This window comes from Loxodonta africana, chromosome 13 (assembly GCF_030014295.1).
Source record: "Loxodonta africana isolate mLoxAfr1 chromosome 13, mLoxAfr1.hap2, whole genome shotgun sequence".
Classification (NCBI taxonomy): Eukaryota; Metazoa; Chordata; class Mammalia; order Proboscidea; family Elephantidae; genus Loxodonta; species Loxodonta africana.
The window spans coordinates 51,595,550-51,622,572 of NC_087354.1; the positions used below are offsets into that span (position 1 = coordinate 51,595,550).

General features: G+C 40.0%; 1 protein-coding gene across 1 annotated transcript in view; it reads left to right on the top strand.

Annotated features, from left to right (window-relative positions):
- Positions 1-27,023, top strand: part of CSNK1G1 (casein kinase 1 gamma 1) — a 154,768-nt gene that overhangs the window by 113,008 nt on the left and 14,737 nt on the right. The window contains 7 exon segments of the mRNA XM_010598038.3: positions 4,243-4,394; positions 5,709-5,943; positions 8,591-8,676; positions 10,523-10,607; positions 10,882-11,030; positions 11,679-11,786; positions 23,258-23,368. Coding sequence (XP_010596340.2) covers positions 4,243-4,394; positions 5,709-5,943; positions 8,591-8,676; positions 10,523-10,607; positions 10,882-11,030; positions 11,679-11,786; positions 23,258-23,368 — 926 coding nt within the window.

Sequence of the window (27,023 nt, forward strand, 5' to 3'; positions counted from 1 at the left end):
TTCAGGACTGACTTTAGAAGACAGTCATCACCAACATATACTTTTTTGCATTGAAATATTAATATGGATATTATTTTTCACATCCAGATATTAATATAGATATAGGTTTTGTTTGCATTTGCTTCACAGTTAGATAATTTAGTTGTTTTTTTTTTAAAGAATGAAAGTAGGCTAATTATTAGGCAATAATATGATCAAATTACTAAAAGCTTCTAGGTGGTTCTATCTCAGTTCTCAGCCTGATATGCGTTTAAAAATATCTCTACTTGGAGTAGTTGCTGTTCATAATGCATTATGGAATCTTCAGGTAACAGCTTGGATGATAAAGAAGCCATTATCTTTCATTTGGTGTGTTTAACCCAAGTCAAATTTATGACACACTGAAAATTAGCTGTAGTGTTGTACACCTCACTGGCTGTTGTGTGCAGCATGCTCCATGTGTGAGCCGTGCATCCTTAAGGATGAATAGAAAAGCCGTTTCATAATAGCCAGGGAAAATATACAAGATAACATCTGCAGTGTACATACAACTTTCAGGTTTAGGATACAAGAGATTTCACCCGTGGCTGAAGGAAATGTAATGACTATATTGGAAATCCTTCAGAAGAAACTTCAGTGCCCCCTTAATTCCCAGGCTTTTTTGCAGTTGACCACCAGGTTCAGAGGGAGACCTCCTCAGTGCTTTATTTCTAGAGTAGATGAGAGATTATGAAACTGCCTACTTTCTGGTACACCGTGGATCAAAGAATCTAGTGCATTTCTGCTTTACCTGACTCTCCCACCCCATTCCCATTGCCTGATAATTACTTACAGGAACTGCCTTGGTTACCACATGTCTAGCTTAGGTTACATTTGAACCACTGCCCTTATCCCTAGTCTCATTAAAGGATTCCACAGTATAACATTGATAATTTCTTACACAATGGATTAGCAATGGTTGGGTAAAAGGAGTGAAACATATAACATTTCTCACTTAAATGCAGCCCAGGTGATAAATCATTACTGTACAGTAATCTCTGATCAAAGAGACAAACCCTCTTAGTGGCCAATGTCTGTGCCTTTCACCACAAGCACTGGCCACCTTATGGGCAGCCTTGGAAAAACCAGGCACGGAACGGAACTTGCGTGGGCATCGTTCTGTACCGATAGTTCTAATAAATGATAGCTACATCTCCTGTAGAGACTTTTATACTCAGCAGCACATTTTTTTTGTGATAAGTTAGAAGCTTTAAACATACTAGGCTTTTAACTAGCCTTAAAATGATTCCCTTCAAAAGAGATTGAGACCAATTGTTCTGATCTGAAAGAACTTCTGAAAAGACAGATCTGTCACTGTTTTCTGAGTCCTCATAATATATGTAATAAAACAAAGCAATGCACTTTATTTCTACCCTTTAGACCCATTGTTTCCCAGCTGAGGTTGCATATCAGAATCTCCTATGGAGCTATGCTTGTGTTCACTCCTAGAAATTCTCGTTTATTAGGTCTGAGGTGAAGTCACTGCATCTGCTTTTAAAAAGTTTTAGAGATGTTTTCTGATAGACCCATTTCCAGTTGAGTACCACTAGCAGCTTACGTTTGAACTGGTAATGCACGTAACCCATATTACACGGAGGTGCATTCATACTGGTTCTGTGGCTTTACAAAGATGAACCCTAAAAGATAGCTAAAGCAAAATCCTAGCCATAGTGAGAATATTGAACTTAAAAAGAACCAGCGTAAACATTTCCTTTTTACAGATGAAAAAGCTAACCCAGAGAGGTAAAGGAATTTGCCAGAGTCGGCAATAGAACCAAATACTAGATCCAAGACACTGATTTGAGCTGTTTCTACACCAGTGTCTCGGACCTAGCCCCTGTCCCAGATATACTTCAAAGCCACACAGTGGTCTAGAAGTTGTTTTGAGCATCCCATAGCCTACCACGGCACTGTGAGGGCTTGGGGTACTTATAAGGAGCAGTACTGCAACAGACAGTGGCTTTTCACTTCTTTGAAATTCCTAGGCAGGAGTTATGAGTGACATTGTAGTTAGACATTATAGATATCACTCAAAATGTGTTTGTGACTTCCTTGTAAACATGGACACTTCTGGCAGGAGATGGCTAGATTGGTACTAAAGATTGTGAAGAACAGGAAGATCATTTGTCTTATTTAAACTGATCTTTAAGTATTGGCAGCAAATCTGGGAAATGTTGCCAATATTATATTTCTAAGCTGACTTTTAGCTTGTACTTCAGAAGGAGGATATCATGCCCAGATTTGCAAGTTAACCAACTAAAGGAATAATGTGCTTATTAATTAGAGTTAGGTTTGACTGGGGAGGGGGGCAAATCCAAATAACAGTAGCTTACTCAGGATAGAGATTGATTTTTCTCTTGGGTAAAGAAGTCCAGAGGAAGTGAAGTCCAACACTGGTATGATTGGTTCACAGCCACTAGAGACTCGAGTTCTTCTTGCTTTCTGCTCAGTCCAGGTCCCATGAAGGAGCTTTTCCAGAACTACCCCGTCCAGCGATTTCTGCTGCCATCTCATTGGTCATTCTCACTGTCAGGGAAGGCTGGATGGTTATAACTGGGCATGTCGTTATTTGCAATCATTAGGGGTTCTGTTATTAAGAAAAAAAGGGAGAATGGGTATTGGGCAGACATCCAACAGTCTCTGCCATTACCTGCTTTGAAGAATATACTACATTTATATTAGGAAAATCAGATTTTAGCAACATCAGAAACTAATTACCTAGTGCATAAATTAAATAGATCTCCAAACTGCATTTACCATGTATCTGATTAATAAAGCAATAAATCTCCAGGGAAGAATGTTCTCCTTTAGAATTCTCAGCAGGACTCACGGGGAACAGCTGTTAGGTTTTATATATTTTGAACAAGATGAGGAATGGGCTCCTCAAAACAACAGGGGCAAAAAGACACTTTAAATTAAATCCCGCTTCCTTGTAGAGATTGGGAGAATTAAAACAACTGCAGGCACAGTTCAGAGGATATTTACTGAGCTGACAGAATCAGAGTGTGCTATAGTAGATGATAGGAACTAGGAATGAATATGTTTTTTGAAAAAAGCACTCAAGGTATTTAGTGTTTAGGATGGAACGAGATAGACTAATGCAGTATGCAAAATAATGAAATATACACATATTAGAGCAATGAGTCATACTAAGTCCAGATATACAAGACCTGCCTTGGAGAGAAAGATGGGTGCATTGTGTTAAAATTTAAATATCCCAGCTATCCAAATAAAAAGGGAATGAGAAAATGGAGAGAATTTTGTTGTCTAAAATGCCTGGAGGCAGAAGAAAGCAGTATTCCACAGCATTTACGGTGATAGACCGTGTTACACATAAATGTGTATGATGGAAGTGTTTCTGTATGAGACCAAATAACAAAAGCATGTTCTGTAGTCTCTTTTGTATCCACTGTTCACATGGCACCATTTAACACATAGTTACTGAGTGACTCATATTTACAGTGCACTTTAAAGAAAAAATTCATTCACAAGTTGCCACTTAGGTGAGAAAGTCTAGATTTTGGCTTATTTGTAGCTATGAATTTCAAATCTGGGGAAAGCCTAGACTTGTATGTTTTTTCTTTTTCCTGTCAGAATTGCTTGTCAGCAACCAAACCCTGAGTGTCTGTCGACTATTTTTCAGCTGATAGAAAGCAGGAAACTGCAGACTCCTTGCGAGAAGAGGGCCAGTTGTGCTGGCCTGGGGCCAGGCTGCACTGTCTGTGACCTCAGTTCAGTCTGAGTTCTCTGTGGGGCAACAGTTGTAGACTGCTCCATGTGGCTTTGGCAGTAAGCGTAGGGAGGCTAATGAAACCAGCTACTGCAACAAGATCTGTCCGCCTGGCCTTTCAGCTCAGCGAACCATCCTTTGAACCTTTTATGACACTGCAGTTCAGGGATCCTTTGGGAAGAATAGTTTACGCTCTGATCCAATAATAGATCAGGGACCGTTTTCTGTCTTACATAGCAGTGGAAATGCCTTTGGCACTCTGGTATTAAATAACGGCTTATTTGAACATATTGTGCAGTAACTTAGCATTTCCCACCGTTATTAATTCCCGTTGAAGCAGTTCTGCTCAGTTTAAGTTCTCTAGTAGGGACTATGAAAGGAAATGGAAATCTCACAAATTCCACTTTTTTTGTATCTGCTCAGTGCTAATACATTGTCTCATATTTTGGTTTTTGTGTCTTCCCCTCTGCACCCCACCTTCCCTCTGCATTCAGGTGAAGGCCTCCCACAGGTGTATTACTTTGGACCATGTGGGAAATACAATGCCATGGTGCTGGAACTTCTTGGCCCTAGCTTGGAGGACTTGTTTGACCTCTGTGACCGAACGTTTACTTTAAAGACGGTGTTAATGATAGCCATCCAGTTGGTAAGTTGGTGCTGCTGCTGGCTCTGCAGGAGAAGAGGCAGGTTCCCCAGCCGTGGTCTTTTGGGCTGTTTGATGATTCACCATCTGTGGTGACACCTAGTGAAGGCCTGTTCCCAGGCTTGATGGCATTCTAGGAAGCCGGCTGGGGCAAAAGGCGTTAAACCAGAGAAGTCACACTGCCTCTGCAGTTTGCTCTATTTTAAGCATTTGCCACTTGGAGCAATACCCTGCCCATAACTGAAGTGGAGGCATATAATTTGGATTAGGGACAAAGAGTGTCATTGGTGAAGTTGTACAAATACAAGTAACTTCTTCAATTAAGGTTCTGTCATTTTTCTCCCTCTCCCCTCACTGTTGCATCCAAGAAAAGATTGGGATGTAACACTCAGATTCAGAAGTTGTGTGGCCGAGAGTCTGCCTTTGTTCTCTGGCCCCCCGGTTCTCACAGATACTGACACAGTGCCTACCACACTGCATACCGATACCAATTTAAGGGGCAGTTGAGGCAGTTCCTTTGAGAAGTTTGTCGGGAATGACACAAATGCATCTTTTTGTTTGTAGTAATAATGATCTCACATACCGTCCAGTAAAAACTTGGAAATGTTAGAAAATTGACCCTGACTTTTGAGTCCAAAATTTAACTGTTCAATCTTCCCTTTTTATACTAAGCAGAAAAACTTTGTAGATAGAAATATTTAATGATATTTGAAATAATTTTATGATTATTATTTTGGATTATATTTACTTTGACATAAAAGTTGCAGCCCTGCCTCTGCTGCTGGCTGGCTGTGTGACATCAGGCCAGTGCTAGCTTCTCTGGGCCTCACTTTCCTTATTTCTACAGCAAGGAGAGCTGGGGGAGAGTCCTGTCCGGCCAGGAGAGGGAGGTGTGGGCTGGAGATATATGTGACAGAGGCCCCCGTCTCACAGGTCGTCAACATACTCTGATATCCTACCTGGGACTATGGCTTGCCTCTCAAATGTTTAACTTCTGAAGTAGCATTAAAACAACCAATTCTATTTATCATTTGCACATTGTAACACAATGAGGTAAAATTGTGTGTTATCTATCATTTTAGCTGAACGTACCATCCCACTTTCTTTTCCTCAGCTTGATATTTGTTACGTGTGTATTTGTATCAGAAACTGTTTTTAGCTTGCAAATCAGTAAATTGCCTCTGGGAGCTGAAAAAGATGATTTTTAAAATTTTTATCTCAGTAATTAAAACCTTGGGTTGATAAGAGAAAATGTTGTGATATATCTTTCCAATACACTTCTTTAGAGCGTTACTATCACTTTTTCTTCTCTCTTAGCTTTCTCGAATGGAATATGTACACTCAAAGAATCTCATTTACCGAGATGTCAAGCCAGAGAACTTCCTGATTGGCCGGCAAGGCAATAAGAAAGAGCACGTCATACACATCATAGACTTCGGACTGGCCAAGGAATACATTGACCCCGAAACCAAAAAACATATACCTTATAGGGAGCACAAAAGTTTAACCGGAACAGCACGATACATGTCTATCAACACGCATCTTGGCAAAGGTGTGTTCGTTTTCTGCTTCGTAAAAGGGGCAGATCATTAAAACAGCTTTTTATTCCAGTAACTTTTACCCCCGTTGTGCGTTACAACTTGTGATTCTTACTGCTTCACTAGGTACATGATTTTTATATTTGAGAAAATAAGATGGTAAGTTAGTTACTTTCCTGAAGTCTCCTGTTGGGACTTAAGGATTTTTAATTCTTTACACTGTGTTTCCAAGTGCTTCGTTTCTCAGCAGAGTGGGTACTTGGATTCTTATATTAAGCTGATGTTTTACTGAGTTTAGTAATGGGTTTGGTCTGTATATACCTATGACCCCATGTATGACAGTTCTGAAAAGGACATCAGACTGCTATCTGCTTTGGGGATCAGAGTCACCACGTTCCCACTCTGATTAAGACAGTCCAGCTCAGCTGAGTATTTAAGGGTTGAAATTAGGTGAGAACACTGGGTAACCTTGCCCCTTTCCTAGTAAAATACATTTGCCCTAAAATCAGGGGTGTGATGCTTATAAACCAGGCACCTCTTTCTGATTGGTTGAAAGGAAGGCTTCAAAGTGTTGTCTCCCTGGCATTGAAACCTGTCCTGCTTTAAAGTGAAAATACCCTGCTTGAGAAAGTGAAAGCAGGTAGGGATACTGAGCGGAACAAATATGGCATGTTCAAAGAAGCATGGACATAAAGCACAGCTCTGGCTTTCACGCTTTTATTTTATTCTTGAAAGGCCCTAATGTATTAAATTATCCTAGAATATTTTAGAGCTAGAAGATGACTTTGCAGATTATCTAAATTGACCACTTTATTTTGGCCGTGGTTAGTTTCACATAGATTAAATTAATGGAAAATATGGGACAGTACCTAGCTAGATGTCCTGACTCAAGAACTGTTGTCCTGCTGTTATCCCATATTCCACAGCTGTGTTTCTCAGAATTTGAACAGTTACTTTATTACCTACTCCAGTGGGGTTTTTGTTTGTTTGTTTGTTTTAATCTCATTTTATAATTGGCTTTGCTGTGAAAAAAAGGAGAAGGCTTTTTTCTGTGGGTTTGATCAATACGATGATGTGGAAAGTTTCGCCCTCTAGTGCTCAACTTCTAAACTGCACTCATTGGTCCAAAGAATTTTTTATTACCAGGGGGCCTCTTGTAACAGGAAGTGGATATAAAAATGAGGAGGGGGTGGGGGGGCGGTACAGTGTGAGAAACGGCAGGGTGTGGCTTTTCTTTCAGCCCGGCTTTGTGGTAGGCCTCAGCTCACCCTGCTTGTTCTTGCTGTTCTTCACCCTTCAGTTCTGTTCATAAACTTTTTGTCAAATGGCTTCTCCCCCCCCCAATTATATGTGGTATTTTATTGCAATCTTCAGGCAAGCCATGTAGACAAAAGCTTCCAGTGGTCATGCTGTTTTATTTTGTCCTTTTAAAGATTATTTCCATTGATGTACACCAACTCAGCTTTATGCCATTTATATCTCTGTCAGGTTTGCCCCCTCTTCCCATCAGTGACCACCTTTCCAAAGACCTCCTTCAGACTGCTAGCTAGAAAATGGCCTTTTCTTTCTCCATCTGCCCTGTAGAGTACTGTTCACTCTTTTCATGCCGATGCCGCATAATCGGAGGCCGCAGTTAAACGTGTTGTGCCTCTGTATTCGGAATTGGCTAAGTGGTTTCCTCCGTGCCTGGCTCCTGGGCTTTACTTTCTGCACAAGGCGAGCACAGTCAAGTCTAAGCTAGCCCCTAGTCTTGCTTCTGTAATGTCTTTTGACAGCCCTGAAGTTGATTCTGAAAAACAAACACATAATATGTCTGAGATGAACCATAATTGGCAAATTAGAAATCGAGGCATGTTGTGCTTGTATTTAGTCTGACAACCAAAGAATGTATAGGATGTTTTCTGAGAAGAAATTGCAATTTTATTAACTCTTCTCCAGTTCTTTGCCATCTTTAACTTCCCAATTAAAAAAGGAAAAAAAAAAGAGAAAAAGAAAAATCCAGCAACTTGTTTTAGATGATAAGTTCCCAGAATGCAGGAATTCTGTTTTATGTGCCTGTAGAAGGCACCTCAGTAATACATTTTAAATGTTTAAGATAGTTATGGACATGATGCACACAGAATGGAAGCTAAGGGATTCTGCATGGCTGTTTGCCTATATGGAACAGAATTGTAAGTGTTAATTCTTAGGAGGAGTAAAAAGCACTCAGCATGTGTGTTAGGTATTCTGCAGCTTGCACCTTTGCAGACCTAGCCAGAAAGGGCTGTTTTAACAACTTCATCAGCCTCATCTGCTGCTCACTTCCCCTGGCAGAAACCAAAGGGTAAATGTAGCCCGTGTTCTGGAAATCCCATCTCGTTCAAGTTATCTCACTTTCAGATAGGTCACAGCATTGGGCGTGCTCACCACTCAGTGACTGGGGCTTGGTTTTAGGATTTACACTTTTCACTTGTCATTTACTTGCCAGTGACAGATCTATGCAAAGGAAATACATACTGTTTCTGGTTTTGATTTAAAATACTATTCCTGGTTTAGATGTACAAAGAATTAGTGAACAGAGCCTTTCCAGAGCAGAAGGGCTTCTGAAGGGATTACTTGGTTTTGAACCCCTTTCTGCTTTAATAACGGCAAACATAACGTGTGACCTGTCTTCCCTCTTAGAGCAAAGCCGGCGGGATGACTTGGAAGCCCTGGGCCATATGTTCATGTATTTCCTTCGCGGCAGCCTACCCTGGCAAGGACTCAAGGTATCCTTGGAAGTGCTCAGTGAGGGCTTTGTTTCCAGGCTCAGTTGTCAATGAAGGGGCTGCTGACTAGATGTCTGAAGAAGTGCACAGGGGAAGATGAGGAGGAAGGACTTGTTACAAGCCCTGTAAATGCCCACTTGGGCTTTAGAAGCTCTGTCTTGTTCATATCTATGTTCTTCCCCTCCTCAGTCCTTTCTTCCTTGTTTTTGGGTTTTCAATAACCTTTTCCCTCATTCCCTTCCAGTCTCAGCAGCACTGCTTTTCTCTCTCTGTCAGGATTCCTCCCCCACTACATCATGGAGCAGAAGGAGTGTTCCCAGTGTGTCAGGGAATTTCTGGAACAAATTGTTGACAACAGCTGCTACACATTTTACCAGCAAGGCCAGCAGGGCTGGGGGTGCCTTTAAAGGGAACTGGAAAATACTTGTTCGTCCTACGTAGGCTAAATGCCCACCTGAAATAAAATGAAAATCCAGACTTAACATTGCTGTTCAGGTGTATTACTGAATAAATGCCTATTCAGACAATAGCCATTCCTTGCGAAACGTGCAGGATTTATTAGGTAGGTGTTAGTACAGTGCCTTCATGTCAGAATTAACTACTAATATAATTATAAGCCTTATAATTACTCTGTGCTCAGGCTGTTAGACTAGGAAATGGTAAGCTTCTACCTGAAGTCCCATCAGGGAGGTGTAAAAGTGAGGCTTGTTTCTGAGCTCTCATTTATTTTGACGTGTTCGTATAGAAAGAAATGTGATCAGTAGCTTGGGGTACTTCTACACACTCTGCCTCCAGAAGGGCAAAATGGTTCGTTTTGCTGTGCTTTCTAGGACATGATCCTGAAAAGCAAGGCTTCTGCCCTTTCCCTTTGGGGTGATTTTATTTCTTTCCCTTAAATTCCTCTCCTGATAATGCCTCCATGATCTTCTCCTGATCATATATAGATTCTCGTTGATACTGACAACTTTCAAAGATAGTTTCACGTCCTACTTGTTCATCATATAGCTAGGCAATTCATTAGCATGTAATTAATTGCATGAATTTTTGTTACATCTCTTTTCACAGTCTGTGTATGGATCATTTTAGTGGTAGTTCTGGCTCTAAAATGTTTCCAACTTCAGAACAGCATTCTTGAAACTGAACACAGCATGGTAGGTCAAGGCTCACAAGAATTCCTTCAGAGCCCACTGTTGGTCCAAGGTCCAGGAGCCCTCTGTCCACAGTCCTGGGCATACCAGACTTGGACTGCTTTGATCTGATGATGTACAAAACTTGTCTGGTAGACATGTTGAAATCGTAGATAACATTTTTTTCCTCCAGGAGCACATTATTGAAAGGCATTTTTTCATTTCTTGTTCTTTTTCTTATTCAGCTTCCTGATAAATATGTAATAGAGTTGTCTGTATTCCTGCCCCCACTTGGGTTAGCAGCACTTTCAGTCTGTTCATAGAACCGATTTAAGGGGGAAGATTGAGTCACAATTGAACTCCAGTGGCGAGGAAGGATTATTAAGCTTCTGCAGTTTTGAAAATACTGCTACATCATGTGTTCATTTTCTTATCCTTGCCCCTTAGCTTAGTAAATATGATGCCGTTTATCTGAGACTACTAAGTATATTTGCAAGTAAAATTTTCCAGAACATAGCAGATGTTTTTCATGCCTCTAAATACATCACCTCTACTATGTTTCTTTCCTGTTAGTGTTAGAGAGTAAAAGAACTGAGATTGATTAAACAAATCCTGCCAAATTAGAGCGAAACAACCATTGTGTCCCCAAACATATCGAACCTTCCATATTTAGCATCTCTTTCCAAATCATGTTCTCTTTCCCTCTCCACTCTCTACAGGCTGATACGTTAAAAGAGAGATATCAGAAGATTGGTGACACCAAACGGAATACTCCCATCGAAGCTCTCTGTGAGAACTTTCCAGGTAGGACCCTAGAAGGACACTTTAGCCAACGTGGCTGTAGCTTTAAAGTTGATCGGGACTGTGACCTGATGTCTCCAGATAAGGTGCTATCTGGCTAATGTACATTTCCTTTTATTATTATTTAGACCAAGGTAGTTTGTAATCCCTTGATTTGGCCCATAGAGAAAACATCATTGTCAAATAGTCGACACAGATATCCCTTGCTTGGCCCAGAGCTCGTTCTGATGGCAAGCATTCAGCTAGTAACCGTGGCCTTTCACCTCTTTCCTGACAGAGGAGATGGCAACCTACCTTCGATATGTCAGGCGATTAGACTTCTTTGAAAAACCTGACTATGAGTATTTACGGAACCTCTTCACGGATCTCTTTGAAAGGAAAGGCTACACCTTTGACTACGTCTATGATTGGGTCGGGAGGCCTATTGTAAGTACTTCTTTTTACCTTGTCACCTCCTTCCTCAGACCTGCATTGCCCCATCCCTTTACTTGCTAGTCTTTCTGCCACAATCCTTGGAAAAAGCATTCCTTTGACTCTAGACATAATTTACATTTACCAACCTTTTCAGAGCAATGCCATGGGTTGCTCTCGTGAGAGTTAGGAAATAGGACTAACTCCTTTACATAATTCTAGATTGTCACCTGTATGTTCTAAGATACCAGAATTTAAGTTAGTCTTTTAGAAAAAAATTTCATTTGTATGATTCAGAAGTAGATGCTACATAAGCTGTGAAGGTACATGGTTTCTTTGGGAGTGGAACCCAGCACCTTAAGGAACTTTTGGATTTGCTGTTCTAGTCAGGGGCCCACAGGGCCCAAGAGCATGCTAACAGATATCACTCTAGGATGGTTTCTTATTTTCAAAGGTAAGCTACTCTCCAATGAACTATTGAGGACCAAGCTGCCTCCCTTTTGCAGATGAGCAAACTGAGAAGACAAGAAGACTTGAAACTGCCCTTGGTAGCTGAAAACAATAATTACTACTACTCTATTAGAATTAGAATGGTGTTGTCCTTTGCAGAGGCATCGTGTTGCACCCATTTTCCTCATTTGACTTTGTGTTTTATTTTCCCAGCCTACCCCGGTAGGGTCAGTTCATGTAGATTCTGGTGCATCTGCAATAACTCGAGAAAGCCACACACACAGGGATCGGCCATCACAACAGCAGCCTCTGCGAAATCAGGTATGTGCTGGTCCTCAGTTCTTTCAGACACTCCTCCCCTTTATGGCTATTATTAAAACCCAGATTCTCCAGCTTTTCTGCTTAAGTGTATGTACTGAAATGAAAGACAAAAAGCTTACCATTTCTGACTGGTGTGATCTAACATTCTAACATCCCTTAGGACATGCATAATAGCACTGAGATGTAGCCAGGTGCCTTATATGAAGCATCCGCTCAAGAAAATCTGGTCCTGTCAGAGTTGGTTGTCTGATGTGGGGACTATCTCTTGAGTTAGGACCTGAGGCAGTCTGCCACAGGCCCTGGGAGCTGCTGGATGTATAGGAACAGCAGGTAGCCCACTTTAGGTCTCATTTACAGTCCAACCTGGAGCTCTCACCAATTCTCTTTGGTCCTTACTGGTTAAATAGGGTGGGTAATCTGGACTTCCAGCTGACCTGGGCATGAACTGAAACCTCCAGCCCCACCCCTTGTCCCTGTGCCCAGGTTAATTCTAGAGCTGGCCAAGATCACAGGCAGACCTGCAGTGAAGAACTAGCTCTGCTTTGGACCACTCCAGAGAAGGCCATGTCTTCCTTCAGTGCTCATTGTTTGGGAAACTGGCGGTCTGGATGAGGGACATCTCTCAGCCTACAGACAAGAGGATGCTGTCTTAGTTATCTAGTGCTACTGTAACAGAAATACCACAAGTGGATGGCTTTAACAAAGAGAAGTTTATTTTCTCACAGGAAAGTAGGCTAAAAGTCCAAATTCAGGGTATCAGCTCCAGGAGAAGTCTTTCTCTCTCTGTCGGCTCTGGAGAAAGGTCTTTCTTGTCAGTCAGTCTTCCCCTAGACTAGGAGCTTCTCTGTGTGGGAACCCTGGGTCTAAAGGATGTGTTCTGCTTCCAGTGCTTCTTTCTTGGTGGCATGAGGTCTCCCTGTCTCTCTGATCGCTTCTTTCTTTTATATATCAAGAAATTACCTCAAGACACAATTCAGTCTTGTAGATAGAGTCCTGCCTCACTAACACAACTGCCGCCCATCCTCCCTTGTTAACATCATAGAGGCAGGATTTACAACATTCAGGAAAACGATACGATACCAGGAATCATGGCCCAGCCAAATTGATACACACATTTTTGGGGGGACATAATTCAATCCATGACAGACGAAATCCAAAAAAAAAAAAAAATTGACAACATTAAAAAAAGAGCTAATCTATGTGGAAGTAAATATGATAAAGGGTTTTTATCTTTAAATCACGTGTATTGCTAAGAGAAAAACTGGGACCCCATTAGATAAATAAGCAAAGAATAATAAACAGGTTTAAAAATTAGCTTGTTCTGCCTGACCCCTGACCCTTCTCGTTTATATCAGCAGACATTTTTGCAATAAAATATAAAAACACATTTCACCTGACAGATGGAGATGTACATAGGCTGAGAGTACTATATAGAAGTGTATGTACATACGGATACACGTGTACACACACATCTCCACACATACACAGTACATATGCTAATATTGATAGATTTGCCAATAAGTACAAACTTTTGGTCTCTTGGCGGAATATGTGGCTTGGTGGATAAGAAAACAGATGTGTAAAGGAAAGCCGTTTATTGAGGAGTAGATAAAAGAGAGAATAGGTAGGCAAAAAGATGGGGCTTAGCAAACTATTGATGCTAATTGGGCCCATAGTTACATGCTTTAATCAAAGTAGTTGGCTAAGCCTTCAAATCTGACTGTTGATAATTGTTCTGCAATTGTTCTCCCACCTGCACCCCCCTTTTTAAAGGCTAATCCCCAGTGCAGGTGAGTGAGGGCACAGGTAAAATGACATGTTCATCCACTGCTTTTGACTTTGCAAATGGGTCCAAATCCTCTAGAAAATAATTTGACAATGTGGCTGTCCTCTCTGATGAATAATCTTACTTCTTGAAATCAATCATAATAAAACAGCACAAAGTGCAGATTAAGCTATGTGTATAAAAACTGTTGCAATGTCATACATAGCAAAAGTTTAGAAATGACCCACCTATCCAGTTATGGGAATAGTTGTGTATCCACCTCAAATCCTTTACTGAATAAGCTGGGTTATAATAAATAAATTAAATTATAATACATTGATTCAGTGGAATATTGTGTAACCATTTAAAATAATGTTTAGGGAGACTTGTAGCAGCCCGAAAATGTTTATGCTATGTAAAGAAATCAGGATACAAAGTTATAAATGCCCATGACTTCCCCTTAGGGGATGGTGAAATGAGAAAATACCAGAAGGATACAATGCTAAAATATTAACAGGTGATATTGGAAGTGGTGGAATTGTGGGTAATTTTCCCCAAAATATTCTAAAATGAGGTTTTATTACTTTATAATAGAAATTTTCTTTACATAAAAAAGGTATGGAAAGAAAAAGTAGATAATTTAAGTAATGAAGTCACGATCAGCATATGCTCACTCACGTTTTTAGACTTAGAACTAAAGTATGTTTTTCTTTCAGGAAAAAAATCAGTAATTTATTTCCCTTGTCTTCACTAAATTCATAATTATGCTGTTGTTTTGAATGGGTTTTAAAAGTACGAGGAAAAGTAGTTGGTGGTTGAAAACCTGGGTTGCCAGGGGGAAAATGAGTTCACACCTCACATCTAGGGTAAGTGAAATGAGCTGTAGTGAATTTTTAAATGCAAGGTCATTAGATGAGTGTGTGTAATCATTTGGGAAAATCTCATCTGCAGGGCAATAAGCTTCTTTTTGAGAAGTTGAATCTGGAAAGTCCCTCTTTGATTTTTTTTTTTTTTTTAGGGTTTTTAGTATCCCATGGCTACTAAAGGATTGGAATTCTATACATTAACACAAATTTTACATCTCTTTCTTGCAGGATCCTGAGTCCTTGCTGGGTAGAATTCTTTCTGCACTGGTTAAATGGATTTGTAGTGTCCGTTCAGTCTTTATGCAATGTCTTAGTCTGTGGTCTCATTGCTTTTGTCCCATCTTCCGGGTTTTCTTATCCTGATTTTTTTTTTAAAGAACAGTTGCAGCCAAATATATCCCTTTATGACTCTAGGAATTGAGAGTAGTGTGATTTCTTTAGACTAATTCTTTTCAAGTGTTGAAGTCAGCAAAAGAAGAAAATAAAATCTCTCCTTCCTGCCTTGAAATTAAAAGAGATTGACTTTACTTTTAAGAACAGCTGACCTTTTCTCAGCAACTTTGCCTCAGTAAATCTGAGCTGAGGACGTACTATGTGAAAGTATGTCTTGGGGATACCAAGATAAGTAAGAGAGTCCTTGTCCTCCAAGAACTGACAAACAGATAAGCCAGATAGCCAGGCAGCTGTCATACAAGCAGAACAGGTAAGCAGCCTAAGTCACAAATTACTATCATCAGGGATTGAAAGGAGAAATTTCATCTAGTCTGAGCATGACAAAGAGTTTCATGGAAGAGGCTGCATTTCCTTGAAAGAATGAGGTGGAATGGAGGAGACATTCCAAGCAGGAAGGATGCATGTGTACACAACAGCACATGTTGTATCCAGTCCCATTTTGCTAGAATATATGGTGTGAATAAAGGTATCCTAGGGCATAAGGCTAGGAAAATAGATTAGAGTCATTTAATGGATCTGCTGGAATGCTAGGCTGGAGAGTTGGTGCTTAATTTCAGTAGGGAATAGAGACTAAAGGGTTTTGAACAGCAGAGTGATATGATGAAAACTTTGCTTTAGAAATTTTTTGGCCCAGAAGGTAGTAGTAGCCTGGCAGCCAACATTAAGGCCAATAAGAAGACAGTGTGTTCCTTTAAGAGGTAAAGGGGCCTAAATGGGCCTTGTAGTAGTGGAGATGAAAAGGAAATAGAATTGAAAAATGACATAGGGATATAATATACCTGAATTGGCAGCCCACAGGTATGTCAGGTTGAAGGAGAAGGGTGATTCCAAGCTGTTGGTTAGATTTTCAGCCTGGATAAGTAGGAGGCAGTTGATACTGTTACTAGAGGTGGGAGGGTTGGGGTTATGAGTGACTTATTTGGAGTTTGACTTAGCCGGCTTGAGTTTGAAATACCAACAGTGAGTTCTAGCTAAAGATGTTTAACAGGCAGAAGATGACTCTCAAAACTAGAGAGTTATTTGGGCATCAGGGCATGGCAATGACATTGATGGTATTACCTGTCTGCCCATCAGCTGTGTGGTGGGGGAATGAGCATGGGGACTAGCAAACTGTTTAGTCAAACACTTAACAGTAGGAGGAGAAGGAAGAGGTGTTCAGAGCTTGGTTTCAGCGTGTCACAAGACTTTGATCATAGGACATTTAGCCTCTTGGGGGCCTTGCCTTTCTCAGATGTAAGCCTTGTAGAGGCTGAGAGTTTTCTCTGGTTTGTTCACTCTTGTATCCCTAACACCTAAAATAATGTCTGGCACATAGCAGGTGCTCAGTAAATAAGTGTGTTTGTTTGAATGAACAAATGAGTGATGAATGAATCTGTCAAATGAGGGTGTAGATGAAATCAGATGTTTTATTTTTTTAAACTTTGTAATGCCAGTTGACTTAGATGTCCCATAAAACCATGGTCCCCAGACTCCAGCCCCAGCTAGTCTGTCCTTCAAAGTGATTGATTGTGTTTAGGAAACTTCTTAGCTTTTGCTTTAGTCCAGTTGTGATGACTTCTCCTATATTGTGTGCTGTCCTCCCCTTCACTAAGATGATACTTCTCTACTATCTAGTTAGTGAATTCCCCTATATTTTAAATATAGATTTTTATTTAACTTTTCATGAAAAATAAATTTTAAACTTCCTGCTTGTTTTCTATTCTCACAAAGAGCCTCTGTTTAGTGGCCAGAGTAGGGCTGGGTTGTCTCATCAAGGGGAGGAGTATTAAAAAAAAAAAAAAAACAGTGGGCTCTTGCTGCAGAGAAAATTCTGATGAGTATCTATTTGCTGTATATTTAGGGGAAGTTGTGCTTTGCTGATCTAGATTGCAGGTGTATTGAAGTGGGTATTGTTTGGTTCCTAGATGCAATAATAAATTCCAAATATGTTCCCAAACAACTGCATTCAAACTCACCTGTTTTGGATCTGCCTTTTAAAACTGTTTTAACAGCAGATGCTTAAGAGTAATATTTTCAAACATAGTTTTACCCAGCTAGAGAACTGTAAAATTAAATCACGAGCTTGGATGGAATAAATAATCCTAAAAGCTAGATCCATTGAGAAAGATCCTGATTGGGTTGATCTTTTCCATCATCTTACCCTCACTTTTTGTCCTTTCTCAGTTACAGAGATGGTAAATCTTGCCCTGGCTCTGATTCCTTTCTAAAGAAGTCAGCATTACCTGTCCATCAGGAAGGGGATGAAAATTTTAACAGTTCCTCCAATTTCTACCTGGCAGAACTTCTCTAGTGTTTTCTGTTAGAATTCAGTCAGGAAGGAAGTCCTGCTGGTACCCGCAAACCTCATATTAGAGCTCAGAGTAACATACCGTGGGGGGTTATTCAGGTTGCTCATGCAGCACACTAACTAGGGGAGACTAGGCCAGATTGCTCAATAGCCAAGATTGCCAGAGATAATCATGAAATGAATGGCATTGCTGAGGACGTCCACGCAGAGCTCCCTTCCTGCTCTTTCGGAACTTTCAAGTCTAACCCTAACCCTAACCGTAACTGCCAAGGATGTCCACACAGCGCTCCCTTCCTGCTCTTTTGGAACTTGCAAGTTTAACCGTAACTGACGAAGATGTCCACCCAGAGCTCCCTTCCTGCACTTTGGGAACTTTCAAGTCTAAGCTTGTGGTAGTCCTTACTTGGGGAAATGCTACCTAGACATGCACCACCATGGTTTGGCAGATTATATACGGGTTGTTTCCTTTTTCTGCCATTGACCCTATTTGGTAGGTTTTCTATGATATATGAAAGAGGGCTACTTGGCGTGTACGGTTAGGAAGAACAGATCCTGTTTTGAGGTTAGAAAGAGTCACGATGGCTATCAAGAGTTCTTAAACGCTACCAGACATAGAATCCTGTCCATGGTCATATTGAATCCCAAAATATTACTCATTCTTTTTGAGTTTTTGTATGCACAGCATGTTTAACGGAAAGAGTTTATTCTTTGTAATTTTCTACTTGATGGACTGTTCCTTGCAAATTCTCCAATTCAAATGAGGAGGAAAAAACGAATCAAAAATCAGTGAAGCCGATCTCTTATCCTTCCAGAAAAACCATATTTAAGCCAACTTAGCACCTTGTAGACACACAGTAAACAATAAAACTTAGGAGTCATCATCATGAGTTCTGAAGTAGATCTGGCCCCAGTAAAAATAGTTCTGGATTTCTTTATTTGTTCGTTGTTTGTGTGTATCTAGACTCCAGGGAAACAGTTGTAAGGAGTATATAGCCTTAGAGCAGTATGTGTGGTTTAGTACGCTCATGCTTGCTAAATAAATCTTCTTATGACTATAGTTCTTCCGGAGGGGAGACTAGGCCAGATTGCTCAATAGCCAAGATTGCCAGAGATAATCATGAAATGAATATCTTAATTAAAAAAAAAAAAAGTTTCAGTAGCCTTAGAAAACCAAAAACTGATTAATACTCCATTCCTCTTCCTTTTACAGAGTACCTCTTAGTTCTCAGAAGGTTCAGGATTTGCTTGTTTAAGGGGCAATTTGCTCAGAGATAACTTGCCTCCTCCTGTCCTGCGTGTAATTTCCTAACATGCTGTCTGCTGTCTAGCAGGAACTCAGGCATAACAGAGATTGTACACCTGCCCTGGCCACCCTCCAGCATAGAGCTCAGCGCAGGGTAGGGCTCTCCCTCATTTCTGGGACCTTAACTCTGACGGAGATCTTGAAACAAGCAATTATAAACTTAGCTTCTTCACCTGTACTCCTCTGCTTTTAATTCTCTATGCCACATTAAAAGCTTTCTTAAATCTGTGCATTCGTCAATATTTTGTTCTGTTGGCTAGTATTCCTAGAATAAGATGGAAATTTTACTGTCTTTTTCTTTAAAAAAAAAAAAAAATTGATAAAGCTATATACATGATCTAAAGACCTTTTTAGCCAAAATGTACACCTAATTTAGTATTTTACCGGGGTGCTATAGTCCTGACTCACTTACCCATCTAATTCTGAACATTTGTCTTCAGGCATAAATTTTACTTGTTTCCCACATGCATCCTTGGCTTTTCAGAAAAGTCAGAACATTGGTTTCCCTCTGCCTGTGAGCAGACTTGGAGCCCTGGTGGCGCTTTGGTTAAGAGATGGGCTGCTAATCAAAAGGTCAGCAGTTCGATTCCAGCCACTGTTCCTTGGAAACTCTATGGGGCAATTCTACTCTGTCCTATAGGGTTGGTATGAGTCAGAATCAACCTGACAGCAACGGGTGTTTCTAATGAGCAAACTTGAAGTCGGAAGTAGACCTTGGGAATACTAGCATGATTGTATACTGCAGTCCTCTTTGGATTTCAGCACCTGCTCTGCGCTCTGAGACATTTCCTTGTAAGAAAAGACTTGGTGATTCTGGGTTAATCCTACCTAGAAAAATCACAGTCCCCTAGGGAGGTGTCTTATACCATGTTGAGTGAGCATAGGACCGGACTTGAGTAAAGGGTTGTGAACCCCTAGGATGGTCCCTGTGATTTTTCTAAGAACGTCACAGAATCGATGCTACTATCTCTGTGGGCCTGTATAGTCTTAAGCCGGGGAATAATCTCTTCTAGGTTTTTGTCCGTGATTTTTAAGCGTCCCCGTGTTGACCAAATTTGTAGAATACAGGAAGTCACTGTTTGCACACATGACAAGCTGCATGGAATAACCCTTGTCTGGCACAGGAAAATTGGTTCTATTTCATGACCTTCATAGGAGTTTTTAAATTTTATTTTAAGTATACACTTTTAATAACTTTGCCAGCTTTTTTTCATTTCATATCTGCCAAAACTTAATATACAAAAAAAGCTTAAGATAATTCCTTCGCTGCTCTTCCTGCCCCATTCTTTCTTCCTCCATCTCACCCTTACCACATCAAAAAAGAAAACTTTATCTTGGAAGTATAATAAGACAGAATGGAATCTAATATATTTGTTGCTGACTTTTTTGGTACTATTCAGTTTCTATTCTTGCTAATTATAGTTGAAGACAAATAATGAGGCCTAAAGGACCAGCATTAGAAGACAAAATGTTCTGTATAGATGGCAGCCTTTTAAGGTATTTTGGGAGCCATAAACTGAAGTAGATAAAGCTTTTTAAATGTTATCAAAATTAATTTTTCATAATTAGCTTTATACGAAGAATAGGAGTTGGTGGGTTTTTTTGTTCTTGTTGTTAGGACAAGAGAAAGATGTTTGCTTTCATTTTGCTTCAGAACAGTAGCTTTGTCTCCAATAAGAACTCGAAGTAATATTTAAGCCACAGACGGGGTGGCATCTGAGACATTTTCAGACTGTGTTTTGCTTACTTTGTGTCAGTGTAGATCTCCTCACTGTCTGTCCATTAAACCAAAAAACCCATTGCCGTAGACTCAATTCTGATTCATAGCAACCCTATAGGACAGGGTAGAACTGCCCCATAGGGTGTATTTGTAGACCAGGCTGTAAATCTTTACGAAAGCAGGCAGCCACATCTTTCTCCCTTGGAGCAGCTGGTGGGTTCAAACCACCGTTCTTTTGGTTAGTGGCTGAGCGCTTTAACCACTGTGTCACCAGGACTCCAGAATGTCTGTCCATTAATCAATCGCTGCTAAATAATTTCTGGGAGAGATTTGTTTCTTCTGCCATAAATACAGGTGACGGTTTTCACCAATTTCTATATATTCTCCTAAGTATTTTGTTTTTGGCTTTGCTTTTGATGTACTATGCTGGATTGATACTGTCTTGTTTTCCACATACACCAGCTGCATAGTAAACCAAGCATATCCATGCAGGTAATGCTATCACAACTGAAGATTTTAAAGTATTCCCCCAAGGAGTCACCACTACTTGAGATTCCTGCTCCTGCCTTTGGGGACTTAAACACTTCGTGTGGACCTTTGCCTTTCAAGTAATGAGAGCAATTGCTTTGCTAAATGACTCTCCTACCCTCGAACATTCATGATTGCCTTTTAGAGGGATGTGTGTGCATGAGTGATCTTTAAGAATAAAGGGTTTACACACTGTTCTCTACTGGTTTGGTTGGTATAACTAGTTATCTGTGGCCTTTTTTAATACCAGCATCTGATCATCCCTAATCATAATGCCTGCGCACGGAATGCCTTTCAGGGGAAATCATACTGGCAGAATGCAGGTGTCAACATTCTTTGGTGTCTCTAGTTCCTAGACACTAAGTCACTTTCCAAAGCTCGCAAATAGCCTCATCTGTTACATCAGCCTGTAGATACTAGTTCAAGCCCTCAAATTTCAGAAGAGAGTAGCCCTAGAGTTTGCATTTTGATTAAAGGTAGTTCCCAAAGTAATAAGCCAGCAGCCCTCAGATTCACCTCTGTTGCTTGGTTTTGCTGCTTTCAGTGGATGGAGACAGCACTGGAGGCCCATGGTATGGTGTGGTATGTTCTCTTGTCATGGCATAAGCGTTCATGAAGCAATCTGGAATGTTCACATTATTTTTCTCTCTTTAAAATGTAAATAACACATTGCTTTGAGGATGGATATAGAGTGTAGCTTTTTGACCTTTGAAAAATGTCTTGTTATTTTCATTTAAACTGAAATCTTAATTCTTCCAACAAATTATTTAGTTTGAGTATAAACAAGTACACTGCCCTATGAATCAGACAGTAGCATCAAACCAGAGTTCTGACGTGTATTTAAAAAAAAAAAAAAAGTCTATTTCAGCTGTCTGGAGCTTCTTTAACCTTGCAGTTTAACAGCATGTGAGCATTTTATGTCCATGGCCTGCCATTGTCAATTTCGTCTGCCTTAAAAGCAAATGCAAAACAGGCAACATTCACGAGAGAAGCAGTTGCATCAAATATGTACCATAGGACTCAGAACAACACTAAATGGCTTATGCAACTAGGAGTATAAAACCAAATCCCTCTTTTATAAGATTCCATAGCAAGGGAATTGATACAGCTGCCTTCTTGTGCACTATGTTCATTCCCTGAATATCAGGGAAAACCTGGCAGGATTCTTTAGAAGGCCTGTTACCCGTGTGGCTTCACAATCATTAATAAAGAAGATGAGTAAATTGTAGTTGGTGTAGAAGATTCTTTTTAATGGGAAAAGCCTCTTCATATTATAGTGACTTATGGGTGAGCTTTAAACAGCCCTTGTTGATGAGATATACAAGGGAAGGATGAATATAGAGCCTGAAACTGTTATTTCCTCACCCTCTTTTTTACAGAATACAGCGTTTGTGCCTGTGAGCATTTCTACAATTTACAGCATCCTTACTGGCTTTCATGCAGAGCAGCAATGTCGCATCCCAACCCCTGCTGCTGTTTATATCAGCAGCAATTAAAATTTGATTTACTAATCCCTCATTGCTGCCTCTCCAGCTACTCATTTCTCATTTTTGTAGAGCCTTAGGGCTGTTACAGCTGAGCATCATGGTGTTAACACCACCTCAGCCATCTGGCACAGGGGAAGAGGCACAGATTCTTCAGAAAAAAATCACATGTGAGCAAGACCAGAACAGTGTGAAATCTAAACACGAGGGCAAGGAGTGAAGAGAGCCCTGAGTGACAGCAAAGGTAAAAGCAGAGCCCAGAGAAGCTTGGAATTGAAGGCCCTCCTTTTGCTGGGAAAGATCTACCTTTTGCTTTCTAGAAGAAAATAATTAATAGTAGTCATCTCAATTAAAGTTTTTCTAATTCTAGACAAGAGACTGTTAGCCAAATGAATCAGGAAAACATTGTAGTTTTATTTTTTCTTCCATCTTTTCATATTCTTGGCATGTGAACCTGCTTCTGAAGAGATATTTTGTTCATTCTGTTAGGGAAGAAAGCATATTCTAGTCGCTGCCCCTGCTTATTTTATCTCAGTAGAAAGCTGCATGGAGATGGTATTGTTGAGAGCAATATGCTTTCTGTTTAAGGCAAGGCACGCTATCTCAATTCCTAACACTAGGAATTTTCAGTATTTACGACTGTCTTTATTCAGATAGATCTTTATGCCATGAAATGATTTCTAAGCCTGACTGTTTCTCTGTCCAGCAGTCTTAGCATTCTGAATTTGATCTGCTTAGTGGCCACTGAAATTGACTAATAAGGAAGCTTAAAAGGTGATTCCAGCTTTCCTGCGGTTTTTTGTTTTTTTCCTTTTTTGGTGATCATTGTTTTTCTGCGTCTGGGTGAGGATGCTGTGCTCTGTAGACTGTCACATGCTGGCTGCTCAGGCTGAAATGAATGTAGCCAAGCTAACTTTTTCTTAGTGCTTTGCAGCAGTTCTTAGTTTAAAATCCAAAACAAAAACGAAACCTCATGGACACTAATGTATTTGATTTTGTTGTTGCTTGCTGTTGCTTCACCTTCCCTTCCGTATCTTGCTCTCATGCTTCCTAATGCCTGAGCAGACTGCATCGTCCGAGCGCCGAGGAGAGTGGGAAGTCCAGCACAGCCGGCAGACCAATGCCTCGTACCTGACGTCTCACTTGGCTGCAGACCGCCATGGGGGTTCAGTGCAGGTACTCACTGCCTTTTTCTGGCCTTCCCAGCTGGGCTGGTAGAATGCTGGCTTGTTTCTGAAACTTTCGTTCCTTTAGAATGGAAACTTAGAGCAAAAGTGAGCTGCTTCTATCATTAACTTAGTGTCTGTGTGCTGTTTCCTGCTTAGGTGAAATTGCATAAAAGTCACTTGTGGAGATGATTGCTAGTTGTTATCACTGACTAATCTGTATGATTTCTCATTAACTTAGTTCTACAACCCAGACCCGCTCTCGATGGACCATAAAAATAACATCGAGGTAGAAGTGTATTAGTGTCAAGTCTGTGAACTGTGAAAACCTGAAAGGTAGAAAAGAAGTATTTTTTGGATAGAGGATTATGTATTAGCTCATTCTGTGATATATGCCTTAGAGCACGGTGAGACGAGAATGTTAGCTGGTACAAGTCATCTGTTTCTTGAGCGGGTACTAAAAAGTTGGACTTTTTTTTTCCCCCTCTCTAGAATAAGTCTGGTCTCGGAGAATTACTTTTGATTGCATTTGAGTTATCTGGAATGTGTCTCTTAACTTTTCTTATGTTTGACTGTTTTAATAATCTAAACCTAAATATTTTTCTCATACTGGTAATTTGTAACAGCAGTTGAGGCACACAAGTGAACCCACAGCTACTAAATGTAAATGCTCCTAAAGAGGCAGCCAGGTCTTGTGCATGCAGACGTGCAGCCTGACTGGTTTGATCGTCTAGGATATGCTCTTACAAGGAGCAATTCACTGGAAGTTAGGAGACAGCTTCAGCCCTGTACAAACCTCGTAGGAGCATCTGTTTTCACCCCTCCTGAAACAGCACTGAAAGAGTGGTAAAGGGATTAAAACATATATATATATGTATGTATAAATCCATATAAGCATGAAGGAAACAGAAGAGGAGGTAACAGCAACTAAATTTTGAAAACTGGAAAGCAGACGGACAATTACTAAAAGACTCAGCAGTCCCATGAAAACTCAGCCTGGATCGGTAGAGGAGAAAGCTGAGAATTAAGCCTATTTACACTGAGGTATCCTCAACAGGCTCAGGAGCTGGCATTCTGTAAGTGGAAGTGGGTGGGGATGGGCCTGTGCTAAAATAGGGAAGATAGATTGAAAGCCTGTTGAAGAAGCAGTAGAACCCTAAATCCTCTCCCCTTTCCCAACAAAGAGTGAAGTTTTATTATCTGGAGAGGGGAAAATTTAAGGTGTCTGGACATAGTTGAGGGCAGAGTAATATACTCAAAACAGGAAAATTAAGTGAATCTGTGCACCCTGATGGGCCTTTCCCCATTTAGAGTTTCAGAATGCTGATAGCCAAGTCTGTTCCTTCTAGGCAGGAGATTGAAAGAGTCCATGCTGAGAAACCTGACTAGCTCAAAAAAAAAAATATCTGAGAATATGGACAGCAGGGTTTCCCCAATGAAATGGCCTGGCGGGATCATCCTACAATGAGACCCATAGTTGACAGGTTTCACCCATACTCACAGTGTCAGTTAACTTTGCAATCCCCCACTTTTAAACGTAACAATCAAGGATTTTCAGACATCTGAGTAAACCCTTTAATAAGAGAGAGACCAGAGCAAATAAACAAGAACAACAACAACAACAACAAAAAACTTGGTTATTAATATCCTCAGATGGTAAAGAGAAGATATTGCAACTGTGTAGTTCTCTTCCAACAAATTATTTAGTTAGGGTACTATTAAGAAAGGAACATTCTGAGAACAACAACAACAAAAAAAAAGCTCATGGAAATTAAAAAAATAATAAGCAAAAATTAAAAACTCAATAGAATAGTTTGGAAGTCCCCCAGAAAGTAGAACAAAGAGACTGATGAAAAATAGGACAAAAAAAAATTTTTTTAATTTGAGGAGAGGCTAAGAGGTCTAATTTCTAAACACTAAGAATTCTAGGGAAAAAAAAGAGAACGTGGAAGGGAGAAATCAACAAGCTGCTTTCCCAGAACCCAAGGACTTGTTTCCAGTTTGAAATAATGGATAATAGGACTGTGCAAGGTGCATCATTGTGAAATTTCAGAACACTGAGGACAAAGAGAAGACCCTTCAAGCTACCTGAAAGAAAAAAGTCACATGCGAAGGTCAGAAATTAATGTAGCTTCAAATTTCTGAACAGCGATACTGGAAGCTGGAAGGCAATAAACAGTGCGTTCATATTTTTGACAGAAAATTATTTTTGATCTAGAATTCTGTACTTAGCCAAACTGTCAATTTGGTGTGAGTATATAATAATAATAAAGAAGTTTTCAAAAATCTGTGGTCTCAAAAATTTTACTTCTCATGTACCCTTTTCTATGAACCTGCAGGGGGATGTACTCTAAAATGAGCAAGTAAACCAAGAAAGAGGAATATATGGGATCCAGGAAATAGGAGATCCAACACAGGGAAGAAGCAAAAGGAGTCGAGTCCCAAGTAGTAAAGTTAGAAGATCCCAAAATGACAGCAGTACAGCAGGAGAAGAGGGCAGCCTGTCCTGAACAGAGGTGGCCAGGAGGCTCTGAGAGCGATTGCACCAAAATGATTTAACTCTGTAGGGCACTGCTGATGTCAAAGCATCTTGAGAGAAACAACTTAGAACAGTGGCAGAAAGATTGGGTAGAATTAGCGACTACCAATTAATATATAAAAAACCAAGTAAAAATAAAATTTATAAGATAATGGTTAACTCCAAGGAAAATAATAAATTGTATAGGGAAGAAAGGAGAACTATGGTATACTCCATGGCTCAGCAGTGAATACCTTTTAATAGTCATAATCACGTCAACACCAAGAATTAACCTAGCCCAGATTACAGTACAGACTATACTGGGAGAATAGAAGGTTGCAAAAGGTTATGCCTATTAATGTAATGCCTAAAAATGAAAATTCAAGATGCGTGTTATTCGGCGATATGAAGATTAAAAAACAAAAGAATCAGCTATAACAGAGAAATGGTGGAGTAGAATAAAGAGGCTACTGTTTTTCCTGTTAATTCTTTTAGAAATATTTTATTCTTTACACAGTGTGTACGTATAACTCTGATAAAAATAGAAACCTCAAAATATGTTTAAACTACATCAGTTTTGCCTATCACATTAGCAATATTTAAAAAATTGAGTAATGTTAGCGTTGTCTGGCCTATCTATACACCATTGGTGAAAAGCAAACTAGAGCAGCTATTTTAGAGGGTAATTTGGCAGTATCTTCTGAAATCTTAAGTACTTGCACTTTTGGATCCATTGAATCCAGTTTCAGATAAATGTACTTCAGAAACTCAAAGATACCTAAAAATATATTTTCTAGAACACAGCTGTCCAATAGTAATCTAATACGAGCAACATCTGTCATTTTAAATTTTCTAGTAGCCACATCAATATGTAAAAAGAAATAAGTAAAACTAATTTTAATAATATATTTTATTTGACCCAGTATGTCTAAAATATTTCACCATGTAACCAATATAAAAAATTATTAGTGAGGTACTTCACATTCTTTTATTTTTTACTGAGTCTTCGAAGTCGGGTGCCTGTTTTACACTTAGAGAACATCTCAGTTTGGACTCGCCACATTTCAAGTGCTTGGTAGCCGCATGTGGGCAGTGACTACTGTTCTTGGAGAATGCAGTTCTAGAGTGTTCATTGGCAGCTCATTTG